We start from the raw sequence: 21,092 nt of genomic DNA on the forward strand, positions 1-21,092 counted from the left end.
CTTAAGCTATCGCTAACTGTTACGTTCTCTTTTAACTATTTCATAAAATAGTGAGAAACCTTCGACTTTCCAAATCAAAATCTATATTCATAACGCTACAGTATGTAGTCCCTTAAAAACAAAAAGCACAAAGCGGGATTGTTAAACTCTGAAATGTGATAAACTGACTTGCTAGCATAGCTAGCTTGGATACCTAAGTCTACACGCTGTGATAGCTAACTGGTAGCTTAGCTAGCTAGCATTTCTGTTACACTTTAGAAAGGTTAAACAAAAAATAATATTTGTGCGTTGACTACTGCTGCAATTAAATCACATTTATTATGATTACAAACCTGTTTTCTGTGTGATGCATTATTTGGTATTAGTTAGCATTTAAATGTTGCTTATTTTGTCAATATACAATGATATACTGCTGACACTACACTGTGTGCTAGCTAACTGTTAGCACACAGTTAACTGTTTGCTTCTATAATTTCTGCTGCACTTTAGAAAGCGTAAACAAAATATGCCCATTGATTGATGATAATAATAATAATAGTTGTTTTTGTTCCTCAGTAATTGATTTATTTGGCTAACTATAGCCACCTACATTACAATGCTAATAAAAAAACTAATCGATATTCAACACTCCCATAGGATGTAACCGTAACCTTATCTAATAAAAACGTGTTTTTTCCATGTGAAGCATTGTTTGGGTTTAATTAACATTTAAATTTTGCTTATTTTGTTGATATAGTTTTCGATTATAATCATTGATCAGTTCGATTAGCTGCCAGGTTATAAAGACAATAGAAGAACAAGTAAATGTACCAAAGCACTTGCTAAGGTTTGTCTGTTTGTCGATGAAGACTTTGGCGGAGACCACGTTTCCGAAAGGCATGAACATCTGCAGTAAATCCTGGTCTCCGAACTCCTGGGGCAGGTGGTAGATGAAGAGGTTGGCACCTTCAGGCCCTGGAGGGAAGGAAGGCGCGACAGCAAAGGTCAGGATGGGGTCACGCTGTTCACATCGAGCTCAGTGGAAACCGCCTGTCGTTATAGGAACGCAGCTCAAATACAACGCTTGGCACAACGTGAGCTGGCCTTGGGTTTACCGCCGCTTCCAAACAAAACCCAGAAATGTTGAAAGCTTTTCATTTTTTAATAATTGTATTTTGGCTTGCTACAAACAAAGGATGGGGCTTTTTATTCATTCTTTCAGCTGCATGTTGTCTCTCTTAAGAGGGGTCACGGGTTCCCCAAGCCTCTTATCGATGCCAGCCTAATAGTTGTAGTAGGTCAGATCTCTCAGAAGCATTTCGTTCGCTCTCCACGGCTAAGTGAAGCCGCCATGTCTTTGTTTCCCTGAAGGGTTTTGAACTCCAGGTAAATACAGGCAGCTTCTTCACAGTTCTCGTGCTGAAAGAAGAGGGGGCACAACAAACGGCATCCAGGCTGGTGTTTGTTTTTACTACACATTTCATCATCTGATTCGTATTCAGGTCTGTTGTCAAAGGCTTTTTAAATGTAACTCCAGCTGCCAGGTTGTATTACAGGTGGCACATCGTAGAAGCACAATTTGAGATGTTTTCTTTTCCAATTTTAAAGCTGTAATTAAAAATTTATACCACAAAATGGCAATTTGGAGCAACTGGAAAAGATATTAACTGGTTGCAATGAAACGATGTTTTATCCAGAAATCTAGTCATGAAATCTTGGCAGAAAATCACATTTGATATGTTTTGAACCAAAAACCATCACTGTAATAATAATAATAGTCAAAGTAAAATTTTTCTTAACTTGTTACTTTTGCTTGGAAAAGAGCTAAAACTTTGTCTTTGTCAAATAAATTTAAATCTAAGTAGCCTGAAGTAAAGTTTACCACATCAGAGCAGATGAAACCTGAATAAATGACAAACAGCATTTCCTTCATGTTTAATCAGTAAGTTTAAAACAAACGTTTCTGACAAAGAACAGAAGTAAATCCTCAAAAACAGGAAAATACCAGATTTAGATGATAATGTGTCCATTTGTTGTTGTAAACAGGAAATAAATTGTTTTCTTGTTCATAGATTGCATTATTAATTTAATAACCTTGTTTATCTTCTTCTGTGTTTGAGCCAAATGAAGTTTATTGGTATTTTGCTTAAAGCTACTTTTACAATATATTGTCAGAAAACTCATCAATGATTTCTATTTTTATTGTTTTTATTTGTGTTTTTACTCCTGACACAGAAAGGAGCTTTTCTGATCTATAAACTGGGAACAGTTGCTAAGGCAACGCGTCTGCATGTAGCGAAGCTGACATAGTGAAAAAATTAGCTTTGGGTTGTTCTTCAACAGTTTTTCTGTTATTTACAGTTTGCTGCATTAAATGAATAATCCCAGCATTGTTTCTGCCGCGGCGGCGCGGCTACAGAGGGAAATGAATCCCCTTTTGGCCTCCAGCTTTGTGCACAAACTTTCCAGATATAAACAACATGGAAGGGGCCCATGAGTAATTCTTTCCATGTCTTCATCTTTTATTTTGAGTGATCCAGTCTTAACGCTCTTAAAACAATCCTTCGGTAAGCTAACGGTATGCTGGCACTTTGAGCTCAAGTCGAGGCAAATAAACGATCATTTAAATAGAGTAGCTCACCTTGCAGACCTGCAGGAGCAGAAAACTACAGTAGAGGCTAAATTCAGCATCTTAAACTCAGAGGAAACAAATTAAAGATTCTTAATCTACTTCTCAGGGATCCCAGACTGAGGTTGTCTGCCACTGGATAAGCCCAGACTACTGACCCTCCTTCTGGCTGCCGGCGGCCCCCTGCTGCTGCAGCAGGGACTGGCTGTAGAGGGTGGGCAGCGCTGCGGCGGCGTACTGCTGGATCCCTGAGTAGGCCTGCGTCAGCGCGTCCATGGTGCCTGCCGTGCCGTTGGTGAGCCCTGCGCCGCCCAGGCCTCCGTTTAGAGCCGCCATACCTGAGAGCATTTGAGCAACTTTACATAAAACCCAACAATAAAGAAAGGAGAATGCACTTACTCATTAGCGCTCCCACTGAAGGTTGTGTTTTATCCACACATACACACACAAACACGCACTGACAGTCACAAACGGTACCAAAAATACACACACAGTGAAGACACATCGATACCAAACACACCGAAGACGAGACGACAGAGTTCAAGTTTCAAACAGCAGAATAAGGATGAGAGCAGCTGATGACGGCCAGAGCTGCAGGAACCAGCATGCAGCAAAACCGACGTAACATCAGCGCCACAAAAAACCACCACACAAAATCACAAACATGTTGATGAAAATGTCAGAATCTGAAACAAATTACATCAATATTTAACAATTAACTAATTCTACACATCCATAAAAAGACAAACACTCATAAATAAATGAACAAAGAAATATTTTGATCTTTAAATGATAAATTATTACTTAATTTTTTTTATTGTAGCTTGAAACAATTATTCTTTAACAGGAGTTTTATTTTTCTTTCTAAAAATATAAAATTACTTGGAATAAAATCAAATTTAAATCACTAATACTAAAATATGCTGTGCAATGAAATAGCTCTCAGTCTTATTCAAAATAAATGCTTTTTACTTATAATTTTGTTTTAAACCGATGTAAAAAGTACGGAGGAACATTCATGTCAACATTTAAGTATTTTTTTGTATCCATAAAAAGACTAAAGTTGACTATTTAATCTTACTTGATATTTTGCGAAAAATGTTGTGGACTTACAGCATAAAATAGTGTTCAGCAATAGTCAGCATAAATATTTTTTGCATGTAATTTTGTTTTATGTTGGCCAGAAGTACAGAAATTGTGTCATTTATTAATCATTATATATCCATAAGAAGATTAAGGTTTACTTATTTAATTAACAATTTTTCCAATAAATATCTTTGACTTTGAAATAGCTCTCAATATTACTCAAAATAAATATTTTGTTTTGCATGTAATTTCTTTATTTTTAAACTGTCCAAAAGTACGGAAGAACATCCATGTCATCATTTAATAATTATTGTATGTCCATAAAAAGATTAAAGTTCACTCAAAGCAATCCTGTATTTCTAGAATACTTTTATTTTAGCAACTTTTTTAAAGATGAAAAATTATCCTGAAAATTGATTAAGTCACCATCTGTTCGGCAGCCATGTTTGCTGATGTTCAGGAAACTTGGGGCAGAAAGGATGATTATCTGCTTTCCTGTGACGTCTCACTTGCAGGTTGGAGGGACTGCGGCGGAGTTTAAAAAGTGAGCGAACGCAGCGGTAACACTCATTAGCTGCTTGTAACGGCTTAATCTCGCGGCGGAGGGCAACTTGTCTGAGGAGGTCTGACACCGGCCCGGCGTCCTGTCGCCTCGCCGTCAGACACAGTGAAATAAATTATCGCCGCAGCGCTCCGGATTATAGGTCACTCATTTATTCAGGAATAATTGCACCGGTGACCTTTGCAATTCAATTAAGGTCTAGATGTGTTTAAATGAGGGCAGTTGGTGGTGGTGGGTGGATGGAAGAGGAAAGGGGCACCGAAAGGAGAGACTGGGTTAGCGGGGACAAAATGGGAAGCAAAATGGAAGCGACCCATTCGGCTAAAAGGACAGGCGTGTGTGTGTGTGTGTGTGTGTGTGTGTGTGTGCGCTGCAGTATGATTTACAGAGCGGATACAGCTACTCCAGCCGAGGAGCGGGAAAGGTCAGAGGAGAATAATGTGGTGGAAGAGGCCGGCAGTACGGGATCTCTGCTGTCATAACAGCTCTGATTAAGATCCAGACGCCACGTCTGCTCAGAGGTCGAAGGCAGGAGACACCAAGAACCGCGAAGAGCTCGATACGTACCGCCGGACCACGGACTCCAGGCAGGGAAACATTTACCTTCTCCAGATTTAACTGCATCTGATGTCCCAAAAACACCCAAAAAAAAGCTACTCTGGATGTTTTCTTTATTACAACACTAACTTTAGGTTCACATTCTGACTCCTGGTTTGTTAAAGGGGCCATTTTCCTGATTCAACGCCTTGAAATTGGGCCTCTGTCTCTTTAAGAACTTCTGCTCTTTCTGAAGCTCATCCAACATGGCTCCTCTATTAACCCTTTAACTAAGTTTTTACCAGCATTGCTCTGAGCAGCAGCTCCTATAATGAGCTCAGCAGTTCCACCAGCTGCTTGCTAATTGCTGCTGGCTAGTCTGAAGGAGCTGAGTGGCGGAGGCGGAGCTAGGTCCACCCAGGTGTTTTGCACAGCATGCATGAAAGAATCAAGGCAACACTGCACGTTTGCAAAACAACACCACTTTGCAGTGTTTCCATTAAATAAATGAAATTAAAATCATCAATCAATAAGTTTGAGAGATGATTTTAATGAGTCATTAAAAAACAGGCAAAGACAATGCTGCGCCACGAAACTCCAACTGTGAATTAATTCATCTCAAAATTTATGAGTTTTTTCTTGCACATTTTCCACTTTGAGCTCAGAAATTTCCATGTTTTTGTAGAAAATTTCTGAATTTATTTTTAGGTAATTTACTCATTTTTAAATCGCACTGAACCCTGCATGTTAAATGGAAGAAATATTTACTTCAACAGTTTGGCATGATGCTTTGAATTACAGTTCATTTTGTGCTTTTTGACATGAAATCCAGATCTGATTATTGACATGCAGTGAACCCTCAGCAGTTATGGGGTTTAGAAAACACAGCTGACTACAAATACTAAAAACTCGATCTACACGCTTATAACCGCCTATTTTAATATTTCAGACAACAAATTTATCATAAAATGCATTAACACGTGAAAAACATCTTATTTTTTTGAATATTCTGTACAAAACAAATAAATCCGCAAATTTATTGTGAAAAACAATCTTTTTTTACAGACTGAAAACAGCTAAAATTAGCAGCTCTGATTAGCAAATCTGTTTAAAACCCAGAAATAACAGCAAACACAACAGCAAAATGACACAGTGCCACCTTGTGGCAGACGTACAAAACGGTCCCACTCAGCAGCAGCTGGTTCTGCTGGGACTTCAGCACGCTTACAGCAAGCACAACCCGTGTCACAACCAGGAAGCAGATGGAGCGATGGAGGAATGGATGGATGGGTTAATGAGTGGGATGTCTGCGGCTAAGAGGAGGAAGCTTTGGCTGGAAAAAGGTTTTAATAAACCAGAGACACAGAGAGACAGCAGGAAGAACCAGAGTGGGACACATGCAAGAACTACTTGGTTCCAATATGAAGCTAGCTCAAATTCTTGAGCATATTTTGGAAATAAAGCATCTATAATCAGATTTGTCATGTTTATAAAATAAAGAGTCATTAAGTAGAGGTATGAGTCAAACCCCGTGTCTCTGCTCAGCGGTGGCGTTGCCTTCGGGTGTGGATGGTTGAATGTTGGGGTGGAGTGGCTGATGGCAGGGTGAATACTCACTGTTGATGCTACCTGCTAGTGCATTAATGTTGTTCAGGCCAACAGTTGCGCCTGCCAGGCCCTGCAGGGTACCCAGAGAGGTCAGAGAGTTCATGGCACTGGCGTTGGAGCTGGCCGTTGTGCCTGCTGCTGGGAAACCAAAAGGTAGGAGAGGGAGCGAGAGGAAGAGGAGAACAGGAGACAAAGAAGTGCATGTGTTATATCCAACATTCAGCAGCTCTCAACAAACATAGATAGATGGTTTTAAGGTGCTACGTGTAGCATTGGAAGGTTTAATGACGTCAGACTCAGATTAGGTGGTGCATTACTGATGCTACACCAAGTGAAAATAACGATTTACCGTATAAATGTGCACTTTTTCATCCCATGTGACGCGTTCATTCAGCTGAAAGTTATGAGATGCTTCATGGACGAGCCATCAGTGTGCATCCATGCAAAAATTTATTCTTATTTATTTCATTTTCAGATGTTGGAGAAAGTTGCAGAAACAGAATCAAACTGTTACAGGGCGTCCACGCATCCTTAAGAAGTCTTAAATGTGTGTATCTAAAATTAAGGTTAAAATGTCTCAAATTTCTATGTTGTTTTTTTCTCGCAGGACTTTTCTGGGAGGCAAAGCGTTCTGTGACTCGGGGTGGCTGATGCTAACTAGATGCTAATATAGATAGCTAGCTAGCTAGCTAGCTGCTTTCTGGCTCAGTCATGGGAAGTGGAAATTTATCGGCAGTTGACAGAATGATGTTCATCTTCTGTTGCAAACCCACATGAAGCTAGGAGCATTCTGCGCAAAAACACTTGGCACTACCAGGGTTACGACTGCAGAGAGCGTCAGATCATATGCAGCTTTCTTTAAATTTTGTCATGATACTGGTCTAACTGGTCTAAGTGTTTAACTGGCCTATTAGCATCGTCTGACCAAGTTGCTGCGGTTGTTACCATGTGGATCAGAAGCAGAATCGTTCAGGAACCAAGGTTCTAGATTCTGACATGGTTCTAAAAACAATCTAATAATCCAGATTAGTTAACATGGACAAAATGCTACAAGTAACACCTTTGGTAACATTTATTTTTACATAGAAAGGCAACTTTTGAACCTAATTTGAAGAATTAGACAAAGATAAAAGCCCATTTCTATAAAGCAGACATACAACCATTGTAAAAAGAAAGTACACCCCTTTCCTGTTGCAACGTTTTACGCAGACGATTTCCTGATGTGTTCAGGATTGTTGTTCTGTTTAGGACCCAGACAAATGGACTCACGTTTGTCTGAAATACTTTGTTTTGTAGAGAGGTTCATGGTTCATTCAATAACTGGATGAGCCCAAACCATCATTTGTGATTTGTAATTACCATCTTGTTTTCGCCAACATCTGTTGGCGAAACAAGAACTGTGGAAACAAGAACTTTGGCCTCATCTTGTCCTTCATCCAGATGCAGCTTTGCTAACCTGCCGCCATCTTGTTTTTAGATAAAAGAAGCTTTGTCCTTCAATCCTTTGAAATACCCATACTGGTTCATTGTCATGGAGGTCATTTCTCTGACTTTGGGTGGAATCTGCTGGGACATTAACGTTTAGGATGATTGGCATATTGGGAATAATCTTCCTAAGATATTTGACCTTCTCCACTTGAAGGAGGAACTTCCCTCCGACCTAAAAAGGGAAAGCCTCCCTTTTCTAGAGAACCAATGTCCCGGTGTTGGAGTAGCTGTAGTGCAAGCTGTACATTTTGGCCAGAGGGAGTCAGCAGAACTATATCATCCACAAAAAGCAGAGACAAAATCCACTGATCCCCAAACCAAACCTCTGGCTGCGTCTAGAAATCCTGTCAATCTAAGTTATGAACAGGACCAGTGATAAAGGGCAGGCCTGCCGGAGTCCAACATTCAGGAGATCGGGAGTAATGCAAGATTCAATTTATTGGTCGGACTACATTCCTACCCTCAACTATGGTCACGAAATTTGGGTCATGACCAAACGAACAAGATCCTGGATACAAGAGTCCGAAATGAATTTCCTCCACAGGACGTCGATTGGGTGAGGAGTTTGGAGTAGAGTCGCTGCTTCTCCTCATCGAAAGGATTCAGATGAGGTGACATGTTTTCCTGATGACCCCTGATGAATTTCAGGCATGTTCCTGCAGGAAGAAGTCCAGGAGGGACCAAGTCTTTTGGCTGGACTGGAGTTGGATGTGGTGACTGAGAAGGGGGATGTTTGGGTGTCTCTCCAGAAACCTCTGAACCCGCGACCCAAGTCCTGGTTGACGAATGACAATAAATGCAAATAATTTTCCTCTCTGGAGAACGTTGGACTTTGTATATTAAAGGGCTGCAACTGTTGCTGATATCTTTCCTTCCTGGCTTGGCGTGAATTAAGCACTTTAATTGGGATTTACTTAGCTGCGATTATATTTAAATCATTTTTGACCTAGTAGAAAGCAGGGGTGTACTTTCATTTTCCTGCTCTTGAATCTGCAAACCGGCAGGAACACAGCGTCCACACAGACACTTTTCATCGTTTCATTCCCGAATAATTTATATGATGGTTCCTCACACATATCTGGATTGAAATAAATTGGAAAATCCAAAAAGAAAAAGAATCACCAAGACAAATGAAGTCAACACAGGAGAAAGACATGAGGAGACACTGATATGTCAACGGTGGAGGGTGAGATGGAGGGAATGTGGTGCACAAAGCTCGCGATCTCCTTCCTTTCCAGACAAAACAAAACAGAGATTGAATCTATTCATTTACCCTTCATCTCATCAAAGCGTTGCCAACAAAGCAGGATTGCCGCTGAATGTATTAGGAGATGGTGTGGCAGAGGGAGCATTATGTCAGCACACGTTGCAAAACAAAGACGCTGGCCTGTCTCCATGCAGAACGGTCTATATTTATCAAACTAGAGTGACGTTTTCAGTTTCATTGACACATGCAGTATAGCAGCACTCATTCACAGCGAGCATCTCAACCTGAGTGTGTAATATTCAAGGTTGGAGTGACATTTGGCACCAGAGAGAGAAAGAGGCGAAAAGTATGGAGAGAAGCAGCGAGAAGAGGAGGAGGAGAGACAAGACAAGAACGGGCATTTGGAGCAGCGTGAGCGTTGAGGAGGAGGAAGAGTGGCGGCTGAGGGAGGAAGAGGAGGAGGAGGCTGGTTTTTCATATTCATGCTCTGCTGAGAGGGTGCTGCTGGAGCGAGGCCGAGCCGACATGAGAGGGTGGGGTGATGGAGCAGAAACAGGAAGCTTGTCAAAAAGAGGGCAGGAGCAGGAGATGAGGGCAACAAGGAGAGACGGAGGAGGAAGGAAATCTGAAGATGGTGGTGTTTAACCCGAGACAACCTGGTGCGTTCAAACCCACATGTAAGAGGCGGACGTTATCAACACGCACCCCGTCTGTCGGGGAACAACAGCCTGAGAGACATCTGGAAACACAACATGGAGGTGGAAACACCTGAACCTGACAGACATTTAGGCAAACGCTCATGCACACACATCTGCAACGCCCGTATGATGGGGTGACGCCACGCCACAGGATGCTGAAAGACAGGACGCCAGGAGGCCAATGACATCTACACGGTGTCCGTGTTAGGGTGAGGTGGACACACACCACGGATGAAGACCGGAGCAATGGCGATGGGTGGAGCTGATGGTTTGGCCGGCGTGCCACGGTCGTGAAGTGACAAATGGTAACAGCGGAACGCGGAGGCCGGCGTTGGGCGGCCCGCCCGAGCCGAGCGGCTGCGGCGTTACCTGGGCTGGCCAACGCTCCCAGGGAGGCGGCGCTGGAGGACAGGGGGTTTGCGGTGGAGGGGCTGGCTGAGTTTTGGGCCGCCGCCGCCGCTGCCGCTAAAGTGGCCAGGTTCTGCAACTGCAGAGCGCTCATACCTGGAGAGAGGAGCCAGAGAGGGTGGTGTCAAAGCTGGGGGACCGCCTGGGCCGGACCGGGACAGAGGTGACCACCGGAGAGCGCGTATTCCCTCTACAAATACACCTGGAAACAAGCTGCTTTCTGCTTTCTCTTCAAACAAACTACACAATCTTTGCTTCAGAGTGTGAAGGTAAACACTCCAGCAGCTGAATTCACTAATAAGTCCCAAATGGGCCTGAATCAGTAAAAGCAGCTGCTGTAGTGTTTAGTCCTGGTGTGTTTCTCCCAGGCAGAGCTGCTCTGGAGGCAGAAATAATCAGAGTGATTTAGTTCAACTTATGTTTCTCTCTTTCAACAGCACTCGATTAAAACCCTGCGGAGGGGCCTCAGAAACGCAGAGAGGAAACTAACCTTTTCTAAAACAGTTCTGCAGCTCTGTAGTCTATTATATCACTTTAAAAATTCAACTCCTGGAGGTCATTTTGCTCCAATATTTGGAGCTAAAACCAATTAAAATACCCAGCACACGGAAACACATCAAGCTCCAGGAAGATTAATCACATTTTTGAGATAATTTTAAGATTTACTCTTCATAGTTGCAGGGGTCTGAGTAGCGTACACAACCATCAACATTTCTGGCCAACACCAGCTTATTTACACCAACTTCTAATAAAAATAATTTTCATCTAGATTGTTTGAAATTCATGAGGGCTCACAAATATGAATATTTGTACATAAATTCCCTAAATATCTAAAAGTTATTTACATCAAAAGAGACCGCTGGTTCTTTTGTTGGGGATGCAATGTTCAATTAAAAATATATGTTACTACAAAACAACTTTTTCTTGGCCAGTTTTAGTTTTGGATCTTGTTCTAAGGAGGTTAAGCAAAAATCAGGAAGCTTTCCTAAAGCATACGGCTACTCTGTACAGATATAGACGTAGATAATGGAGCTGGCACATCTTTGTCTCAAGGCCACTTTAAGCAACATTATTTTGTAAATAATGTTGTTTTTTTTTTCTTTAATTGTTTTTAATTGTTTATCAGTTTTACATAATTCCAGTAACCAAACTTGATTTTGTTTAGTAATGTAATACAGCATCAATATTTAGCTCTTCCTAATTATAAACATCTCCAAAGAATTGCTCTGTTATTAAACAGTGATTTATCTTGATGCTCTTATTTTGAAATGTAACCAGAAGTTGTGTGTTAGGGAGAAGCAAAAAGAATAAGTGTTGAAGCCGCTAACGTTGCACAATTTGCCTGCTGTTATTTTATCTCAGTGCTTAATAAGTTGTAACAGTGAGTCAGATAAATAAGCTATAAATATATACAAATATATAAATATAATAATATATATTATAAAAAGAAAACGTTCAATCAGGAGAGGTTGTTGAGAAACGCCGATGATGATATGCATCATCCAAACGATTACTTTTGATTTTGGTCCAATCAGACTCCAATAGTTTTGTGCTTCATTTTGTTTGTCCAATCAGGTGCGGCTCTGCCAAGTAGACGCCTCCTTCGTCTATCTGGTTTTTATTGCCTCTGGATTGAACATTGGGATTTTATCTCATCTGCGTTACAAAGCCGAACATCCAAGAAACTGTCCAATGACTCTACAACTGTTCCCTTTACGGTCCGATGCTTCTGGAACTGCCTGCGAACACACATGGATGTGCCAGCTCCGTTACTGAGACCAAATGTTCTCCACATTGGACCACAACAAAGTTGCTTCAACCTTTTGTCGTAGTGTAAATGAAAGCAGGAATAGCACTACTCTCTCTCAGCATAATCAACGACTCCATGCCAACAGCTGACTGATACCGAAGGGGCAATAAAACATCAGCATCTCGCTGAACATCTTCATCTCTGACAAGCAGAAGTTTCCACAGACAGGATGTCTCCAACACATGAGCTTGTTAAAGTTAAGGGTGGCACATATGAGGTGTATGTGTTGTATATACAGCCTGGGTGTATATACACTCCTATGGGAGTACGGACATGTAGAGAGACACACAAACGAGACGCAACGAAGAAAATACATCTTGTTAGACAGAGATATCCTTCACCCAGACAACCAAACTGAACGATGACAACAGATGGCTGGATTCATCACTTGGATTCACACTTCTGATTGGTAAATTAAAAGGCTTAAAAAGAGACAGAAAGGAAGAGAGAAAGAGGCTGGCGGCTTTCAGAGTCCTCGTCTTGTTTTCGGTCTCCAAGTCGCTGCAGGCGAGTGCGAGAGCTCAGAGTTTCAGGGCGGCTAATGCGACGTGTTTGCAGCACAAACGATGTGTGCGACTCCTCCACTCGTCTCTGCTGCTCGGGAACACCGCCACCGCCGCAGCCAAAACCAATTGTGTTTTCAGGGCGATTTTCTCCAATTTTCTGTCACACACCCAAAGCTGAAATGGATTTCTATTTTCAGGCGAGGCAGGAATAAAAACAGCCGTCACTCATTCTATCAAAGTCTAACAAAAACACATGCTCACAGCCGTGCTAATTCTGGCCGTGTCTTACTTATAGGAGCCAGACAATGGAGCAAATGAGCAAGAAGATGTGCAACTTTACGGAGCGAATGGTATTGATCCGCCTTTGGAACCGCATGTACCTGATTTGTTTGTAAAAAGCAACACGAGTATTAAAGGTTCTTTTCTTTCTATTTATTGCTGCAACCTTTGATTTTCCAATCTGGTACTTCCTTCCTTCCTTCCTTTCTTTCTTTCTTTCTTTCTTTCCCTCTCCTCTGGTCTTTGTTCTAATTTATCCTCCCTTGACCTTCGTTTCTCATTGACCTTCTGAGCTGTTTTCCTCTCTTTGACCTTTCCATTTAGCTAATGGCCTTTTCCTTCTTGTTCTTCATGGTTTTTATTGGTCTCCACTTTTAATTACGAGTTTATTTCCCCATTTCACTCACTTTCTTAAATGATTGTCACAAAGTCCATCTAGTGTTTCTGCTTTTAGCTCCGACAGCCCAAATCTAATATCTTGATTTATCTTGGTGTCCTTTCCCTCAAGTCATTGTCCTTGGAAATCCTTTTGATTCAAAGTCTGGTTTTTGTCCTTATTAAGCACAAAAACGTGTTGAAAATATGAGATTTTATCGTATTTCTACCAAAGAAAGTCAAAGACTGAAGTTATAATCCCAGGCTTGGTTCGACCGTCGGACCCCTTCCACATTAAAAGTCAGGATATGTTCAGTTGGATTAGTTTGATTGACACAAATAAACTAAAGTTGACCAGTGAGAAACTTCATCAAAGAAAATATCAGCAAATTCAAGTTTTCAGTCAAAGTCCCTGCCAATCCACATTACTTTTTACTGGTTCTGGTTCTGCTGGAGGTTTCTTCTTGTTTAAAGGAAGTTTTTCCTCTCCACTGTCGCCACATGCATGAGGGATTCCTGCTGAGCCACAGATTGTCTTGGAAATCTTTTTTGAATAATAAACTAGATAGCCTGAATTGTGATTGGACTGAATTCAGATCTGAAAGTTGTGGTTGATTGCAGTGTGCCCATTAGCAAGGCACTTCAGTCTGTTACCAATCAGATACCAATAAATCTTCCCATTTATTGGTATTTATTGGCTTTTCTCAGCAGAGTTTCCCCCAGGCTGAGTGTTTTTGTTTATTTTTAAATATTTTTTTATTCACCAGTAACACTACAGACGGATTAATTTAGGTTTATAGTTGAACTGGGCGAACCAACTGTGCATTTTTATAACTTTTTTTTAACACAAAAACTTTCTGGAAGTGCTTGTTGTCGTTCAAACTGAGATTTCTAAGGTGAAGCCATTTAATTTTAATTCCATTTTTAATTTTTTAAGCATGTAGTTGACTACTGAACCATTTTCTTTTATTTTCTTCCTCTTTTTATCTTTATTTTTCCCTCCCAGACTCCATTTTCTCCGGTTTGATTCGTGACAGCAGTGACTACAAAGCAGCTTTCTTCTGTTTCTATCTTTTTCTCTCTTCATGCAACCTTTTCTCACCCTGTTTTTCCACAGCGGCTCTTTCTTACATTTGTCAAAGGCAATCTCCTTCGCTGAACATACACTTTCCAGACAGTCATGAGGAGAAGAGAATAAAATCTCCCGGTTGGGGAGGAATGAGGAGCAGGCGGCGACAGAGAGGCGACTCGGAGACAAACGGATCAGAGTCGGAGGATCTGGGTTGTGCAGATGGTGCGTGAGCGGCTCCATTGTGTGTGAGCACATATGTGTGGAAGGATGCGAGCGCTCCAGCCCGCCGTTGGCTGCGTCTAATTGAAAGCTCATTGGTGTAATTGAAGCCTCTCAGCTCTTCAGCTCCTCGTGTTAAAGACTGGGACCAGATGTCATTCAGCTGTCTCACATCTCCTGCCAATCACTAATGCTCCCCGTCTCTTCCTCACCAGCGCAGATGGAGCACCGACGCTTTTCTCTCCACGCTCGTTCCAAATCCTCACAGAGCCGATTTGTCAGCGCGATTTTAAGGAATACGAGACGCCGAGACGGGAAAACTGGGAGGCGGAGCGGCTTTGTGGGAGCATGGCAGAAAACTGGAGCTTCAAATCAAACTTCTGATTCAAAACGACCAAGAAAAGGTCAGACCTCACCGGGACGATGGAGAAATTCAACCTAACGTCACATAATGTCAACTTTCCAGAGATGGAAACTCATTTAATACAAATTCAATGCAAATATGCTTACAGTGGCAGGATTTTATATACGGTAGGAGAAAAAAACTTTAAGAAAGGAAGGAATAGAAAATACAGAAGGACAAGAACAGAAAGAAAAGGAATAATGAAAGAGTTAAGTTTGGGGAAAAGACAGGAATCTGTGAAGAACAAGAAATGAAAAGGAAGAGAGAAAGGAATGAGACCAAGGAGAGATAGAGAGGAAAGAAGGAAGGAATAGAAAAGTCTGGACACAAATATTTCTCCATAATTTTCTTGAAAAACTCTGAAACCAAATCCATATTCTCCCACTTATCCCGACTGCGAAGGAATCCTGGAAAGTCGGCAGAAAATCTGCATAAAGAGGCTTTGAAGCTAAAGAGCAAAGAGGAGATGAAGAGCGCGAGTCTCCACCATCGTCTCAAAGTCTTAAGCAACTTAAAGCTTAAAAAATTTGATTTCTCAATCGTTCTGATCTGGTCTTTCTGGAAAGCTTGAGGATTATTACAAAGTGCACTTTTCCATTCTCAGCTTTTTCAACTTTCTCTCTGCAAAACACTTTGTTGCTTTGAATTGCCAATCATTTCCTCCTAAACAGCAGCGAACGCCTTCATCTTTACTCTGAACCTGCAGAAACTCGCTCTGGTCCTCCAGTAGATGGCGCCAGCCCGCAGCGCTGCACTCACACCACCTTTAACCATTCTTCTGCGCTCCCTTTCTCCCGTTTCTTTCCTCCTTTCTTGTGATTCATCTATCCCTGACAAAGCCTCGCCGCTGCCGCTACACGCCCTGGGCACAACTCTTTGCCTGGCCTCATTAAAAGATCAAGACAAATCTTAGCAACGGTTAATAAATCTTCAGGGCAACGAGCTCTCTTTACTCCGACACGCGAGTTCATCTGTTATGCTCTTTGGTCCTCTTTTAGAAGTCTGTGGAAATAAATATATTACAACAAAGAGAGCAGAGCTGTGGTAGATTGTGAGCGTGTTGACGGACGACTCACCGGCCATCTGCTGGATCCCGCTGAAAGCTCCCAGGTTGCCAGAGGAGGCGGCCTGCTGCAGCAGCTGAAGGGGAGACAGACGCAGAGTGAGCCGGGCGGCAGCAAGGAAACGCCGAGAAGCGGCTGAGCTTCCCGGCTCAGCGCTCGATCAGTAAACGAGCTGCTAATATAGTCTGATCTCTCCTCAAAGCGAGCGCCGTTTGCATTCCTGCACAGTTCTCCAGACAACTTGTGCATGAAAGCTCTAATCTGGCTGACTAATTAGATTCCAAAACAAATCAGGAATACTGATGGCGTCAGAAACTCAGCCTTCGAAGACTCAAATTAACAGCAAATTAACATCTTGTTTCTATTGTGGGAATTTCTTTTCAACAACGGCGGAGAGAGAGGATTCAAAGAGCAGAAAAATCTCTCAAATAAATCAATATCCAGTAAAGGAGCGCCTGTCCTCCCCCCAGCTAATCCAGAGACTCGCTGTGGTTAATTTAAAAACTGAGGCAGAATCGAAACAAGTCTCACTAAAAATGGGGGAAAAAGTAGAGAAAGATGAAGAGAACGAGCTGCAGGAGAAGAAGAAATGTCCCAATCAGATGAAACTGGGGCTCGGCGATTCTCCAGGGACTCAAAACCATTTGAGATCCGTTTTCCTGAATTGATTTGAGAAAAATCCCAAAAAGACTTAAAAAGTAGTCACTTTTAAAAAAAATTAACTCTTTCAGAGCAAACAGATAAAAAGCAGCTTTCAAATGAGGATTCCACCAAATGCTTAAATCATATCCACAGTCTCACAAACCAAAGCAAACTTGATTACAGCACAGACAGAACCTGTCTGACAACACGAAGCAGGCCAGTGGGCCCTGGAGGGCCGGCATCCTGCATGTTGTACTTCCCTCCCTGGTTAACACCTGGATCAAATGATGGCTCATTAGAGGCCTAAGCAGAACATTGACCTGCTGAACAGGTCGTTTCCACCTCCAGGGAGGAACTGAAACATGCAGGAGGCCAAATCTCCAGGACTGAAGTAACCTGAAGCTGTTTCCCGCCTGATAGTTTGGCAGATTTGGTTCAATTTGGGATCAGAACTTCAACATCTGCTCCACCTCCAGCTGCTGTGGTTCTCTTTCTCTCTACTCTGAGTCAAACCAACCAAACCCGGTCCGGTTGGTGAGGTGTGAACGCTAATCAAACTCTGTCCTGCCTCTGAGTTCGTTTGACGTGAACTCTGGTTCGGTTTGAATGTGAACACCAAGCGGACTGGAGACCGCTCCAAAAGCAGGAAGTGGATTACAGTGCAGGGCATTATGGGTAAATACAACCAAAGCTAACGTGCTAGCCTAGCGCTAGCAGCAGAAATGGCTCCTGCTCTTCAGCCAAAGACTAAAGAGAAATCCTCCAACACTAAAATCTGACGCCTCCATCTTGTTTCCATCTGGTGAAGAAGGAAGTTGCTCTCAGTGTCTTCAGAGGTTTTTGTGTCGTTTCCTTCAGTGATTCTTGGTGCAGCGCCCCCACAGGCCAGGAGGGGAACAGGTTGGTTTTATTCAGAACCACAGCAGCTGGAGGTGGAGCAGATGATGGAGTTCTGGTTCCAGTTCCACGGCTTCTACTACCTGATTATCAGGTTGTGGGCTTAAGATGAAGCTCTCATTGGTTCTGCAGGAGGAAAATGATCCAGAAAAACCTCTAAATGGGTTTGTAGTGGCCTAGTCAAAGTCTGGCTTGAATCTGACAAAGATCCAACCTTAAGGAAGCAAAGATAAAGTCCTCCGCAGTGACGTTTTAGACAAACTGCTTCTTGCTTTTCCTCAGTGTTTGTTTGATCATCAGACATTTCAGTGAGAAAAAATTTGTTTTTGTCCTTGTAGAGGAAAAGTCTTTCTAACGAATCTGCTGCACTAAATGGATTCAAAACGCTGAAGCTAAGATCAGAAAACATGTTTTCAGTTCATATTTGACTTTTTAAGTGTGAAAATCCTCCCTCAACATTCCTGCTTCAGGGCGGCTGAACCACCTGCAGGAAGCTAAACACAAATAAAGATCTGCATCTGATTCCTGGTTCTGATTTGTAAGATGTGGATTGGTTGGATTAGATTAGGTTAAGCATTTGGGGATTTTTCTTTCTAAAATCTTTGATTTTAATATTTTTATGCAGAAATCTGTGAAATTCTAATAATGAGTCCAACAGTAAAAATCTGAAGTCTCCAATTCATTCAAACAGAGCAACATGTAGCATATTTTATACTCAAGTCCAGCTCAGTTTTCATGATTTAAAGCGCCTGCTCAGTTTTTTTTAGACAAAGTCATCCGTGTTTAAGCCTGGTTAGGTCTCCTAAGAGTTTAAATCTAACATTACTGCTTTACTTTTACAACAAATACTGAGAGTTGAGCAGTAGATCTGCTTCAACCTTAAATCACATTCTTATTATTATTTACTTCAATGAATTGGGCTAGTAAGGATGATGATGTGCATTTTAAGGGAACACCTCAATTTTGTTTTTGACATCATTTAAAAATCTAAAGGAATCAGGAAAACGATTTTAGACGTCCGTTCAAGTTTACATAGAAATGGAACAAGAATATTTAGATATCATCCTGTCATAAAGATGAAGGCGGTTTGGTGGAAAACGTTTAAATCGACCCAGAGACAAAAGTTAAAGATGTTCTGGAGGATCTGCTGAAGTGAAACGAATCGAGGCCTGAAGAGCCATGAGAAGAAGCCAGTCCAAGGAAGCTAACTTTAGCCAAACATAGTTAGCATCAAATGATCGATGGTCTGATGATGGAGCAAGACGGTTTACAAACCGACCCTAACCCTGAGCTCCAGGAAACTAAAACAGCTCAAATCATTTCTATAAAATAGTAAGAAAATATATTCTGGTGTTTCACAACTACAGTATGTGTATATAGTTTATAAACCTGACTGAGCTAAAGAAGGAAATATTTTAGTCTGATTAATGCCAAAAAGATGTGATACTGTGCAGAGTGTGTAAATATTTGGTTTAAATAAGTTCAGTTTAGAATCAAAGCTAAATTGGCTTTAGTTATTGCATCATTAATCTGGTTATGGATGCATTTTTCCTGCTTCTCCTTTAAACACGCCTCCGCAGCGCTAACTGGTTAGCTTTAGCTTTAGCTCAGATGCAAAGAGGAAGAGTGATGAAGGTGAGGGTCAGCTGCAGGGAGGAAGAGGAAAGCAGAGGACAAAAGGAGGCAGGGAGTATTTTGGGAGAGTCTTTCTGGTCGGGGCACTGACTGTGGCTGCGCTGGCCACGGGGCTGCAGGGTGTGACGGAGGAGGAGGTGATGATGGAGGCAGGCGACGCGGCGGCGGCGACTCTTACGGCCAGGTACTGCGGGGTGAGGCCGCCCAGGCCCGTCAGGCTCCCCCAGGTGGTCGCACTGTTGAGCTGCTGCATCTGCTGCGCCAGCTGCTGCTGCAGACGCCGCTGCTCCTTGTCCTTCTGCGTGTCGGCGAACTTCACCACGATGGGAGACGAGCAGCCCTGAGGAGGAGAGAGGCAAGAACAGAAAGACTGTTACAGCTGCAAAACGATTACAGCCAAAAAAATAACAAAAACAACTTAAAGGTGACGCCGTAGGTTAGGACAGGTCTATGGCCTACACAAAGCATGTTCAGTACATTTTGTGCACGCCGTTCTTAGATAATGAGATTTTCCATTCAGTTTTTGGGCCTCTGTCACTTTAAATCCAATAAGCTGCTGCTGGCCACGCCCCCAGGTTAACGTTTACACTTGCACATTAAAATGGCTGCAAACGGATTTGTACAGCCGTATATCTTTGAAAAGCAAAAGTGGAGCCTCCTGCACAGCCAACAGAAACACAGCAAGTGGTTTCTGGATGGTAAGTCACCAACAAAACTCTTGTCTTTTCCAGCAGCCATTGTACAGCAGGAAAACCAGGTGACCAAATCAGCTCCACTCTGGTTGCTAGGTAACAGGGCTGGGTTATGCTGCGGTTGCTGGGTAACGGGCAGTGCCTCCTGATTTGTGACGTTACATTCTGGAGGTTTTTGAAACGGCTCATTTTCCAGACACCATAAAACGCAAATTCTGACAAAAAACCGGCTGGGAGTTATTTTTGTTTTTGAAAACCCAAACGAAAGTACAGAAACGTGCAAAATATGAATTTTCCACAATCTGTCCCCTTTAAGTGCTGCATGTAATAAAGGCTGTGATGTGCAGAAGCGTGTTAGCGACACAGGACACGCACGCAGTCGCTCAGGAAACTCTCCTCTAAAGCCAGCAGGGCTTTCTTCTTCTTTCCCCCACAAGGGTTCAGTTATCTCTGAGTCCAAAACGGTTTCACCAGACACTGATTTCCCGACTTCTCCAACTATTTCATCATCTTTTATGAAGTGAGACTAGATGTGCGAGTGTGTGTGTGTGTGTGTGTGTGTGTGGAGAAAGTGAGAGTGATTGGGATAACCATCAGGAGAGGGCGACAGGGCAAGAGGGAGATTCAGAAATGTGGACAATCAGGAGTAATTGTCTGGATTTCTGCTGCTGCCGGGTTGCAGAGACAAAGCCGGGCTCACAAAGGGGCCGACGCGTCGGACATGAGACGGAAACGCACCGCGTTCTCTGATGAAAGTTACAGTAAAGCTCAAAGTGATAATCTGTTGCAACACACCATTCCTCGCGCAGTGCAATCAAAGCCTAACTAGGGGCAAATCCGTCGGAAAACAAAGGCAATCTGCCACAGGAGGATGGAAACCTTTTGATTGAAACATTTAGTTTGAGGCGGGGATCCGCGCTCGGCGAAGGAGGGAAGAGATTCGGCTACTTTGCAGATGGCGGCGAGCGCTGAGAGGCGCAGAACGCCGAGTGTCTGGGACTGAGGGAGGGCAGCCGCAAATACTCGCAGCAACCAGAGCTGCCAATCTGAGATTTCATGAAAGCTTCCAGAAATTTCTTTTTTCCTGCAAAACGTTCTTGACCTTTCAGTTTTGCAACAGTTTCTAAAAGGTTATTTGGACTTTTCCCTCAATTCTCATCTCCCGTCAGTGCGCTGTCTGGGATTTCTCCCATTGAGCTCGATTTCTCCGGTTGGATTTCAATCAAGCCAAGCAGCAAACAGATTTTCTGCGGCGTTTTTCTTGAGCACTCTGCCTGTAGTTTGTAACTGGCAGCA

At 42.5% G+C, this 21,092-nt stretch overlaps 1 protein-coding gene across 27 annotated transcripts in view; it reads right to left on the reverse strand.

Moving 5' to 3' along the window:
• Window positions 1-21,092, reverse strand: part of celf2 (cugbp, Elav-like family member 2) — a 210,065-nt gene that overhangs the window by 8,139 nt on the left and 180,834 nt on the right. For 5 of the 27 annotated variants that reach the window (XM_032589641.1, XM_032589640.1, XM_032589661.1 and 2 more), the window contains 6 exons: window positions 19,196-19,444; window positions 15,943-16,006; window positions 10,164-10,298; window positions 6,411-6,539; window positions 2,767-2,964; window positions 811-954 (listed from right to left, as the gene is read on the reverse strand). In XM_032589641.1, the coding sequence (XP_032445532.1) occupies window positions 811-954; window positions 2,767-2,964; window positions 6,411-6,539; window positions 10,164-10,298; window positions 15,943-16,006; window positions 19,196-19,444 (919 nt within the window). The remainder of the gene's footprint in view (window positions 1-810; window positions 955-2,766; window positions 2,965-6,410; window positions 6,540-10,163; window positions 10,299-15,942; window positions 16,007-19,195; window positions 19,445-21,092) is intronic. The other 22 variants (XM_032589650.1, XM_032589666.1, XM_032589647.1 and 19 more) reach the window with 18 other exon arrangements.

The sequence above is a fragment of the Xiphophorus hellerii genome, chromosome 17 (assembly GCF_003331165.1).
Source record: "Xiphophorus hellerii strain 12219 chromosome 17, Xiphophorus_hellerii-4.1, whole genome shotgun sequence".
Classification (NCBI taxonomy): domain Eukaryota; kingdom Metazoa; phylum Chordata; class Actinopteri; order Cyprinodontiformes; family Poeciliidae; genus Xiphophorus; species Xiphophorus hellerii.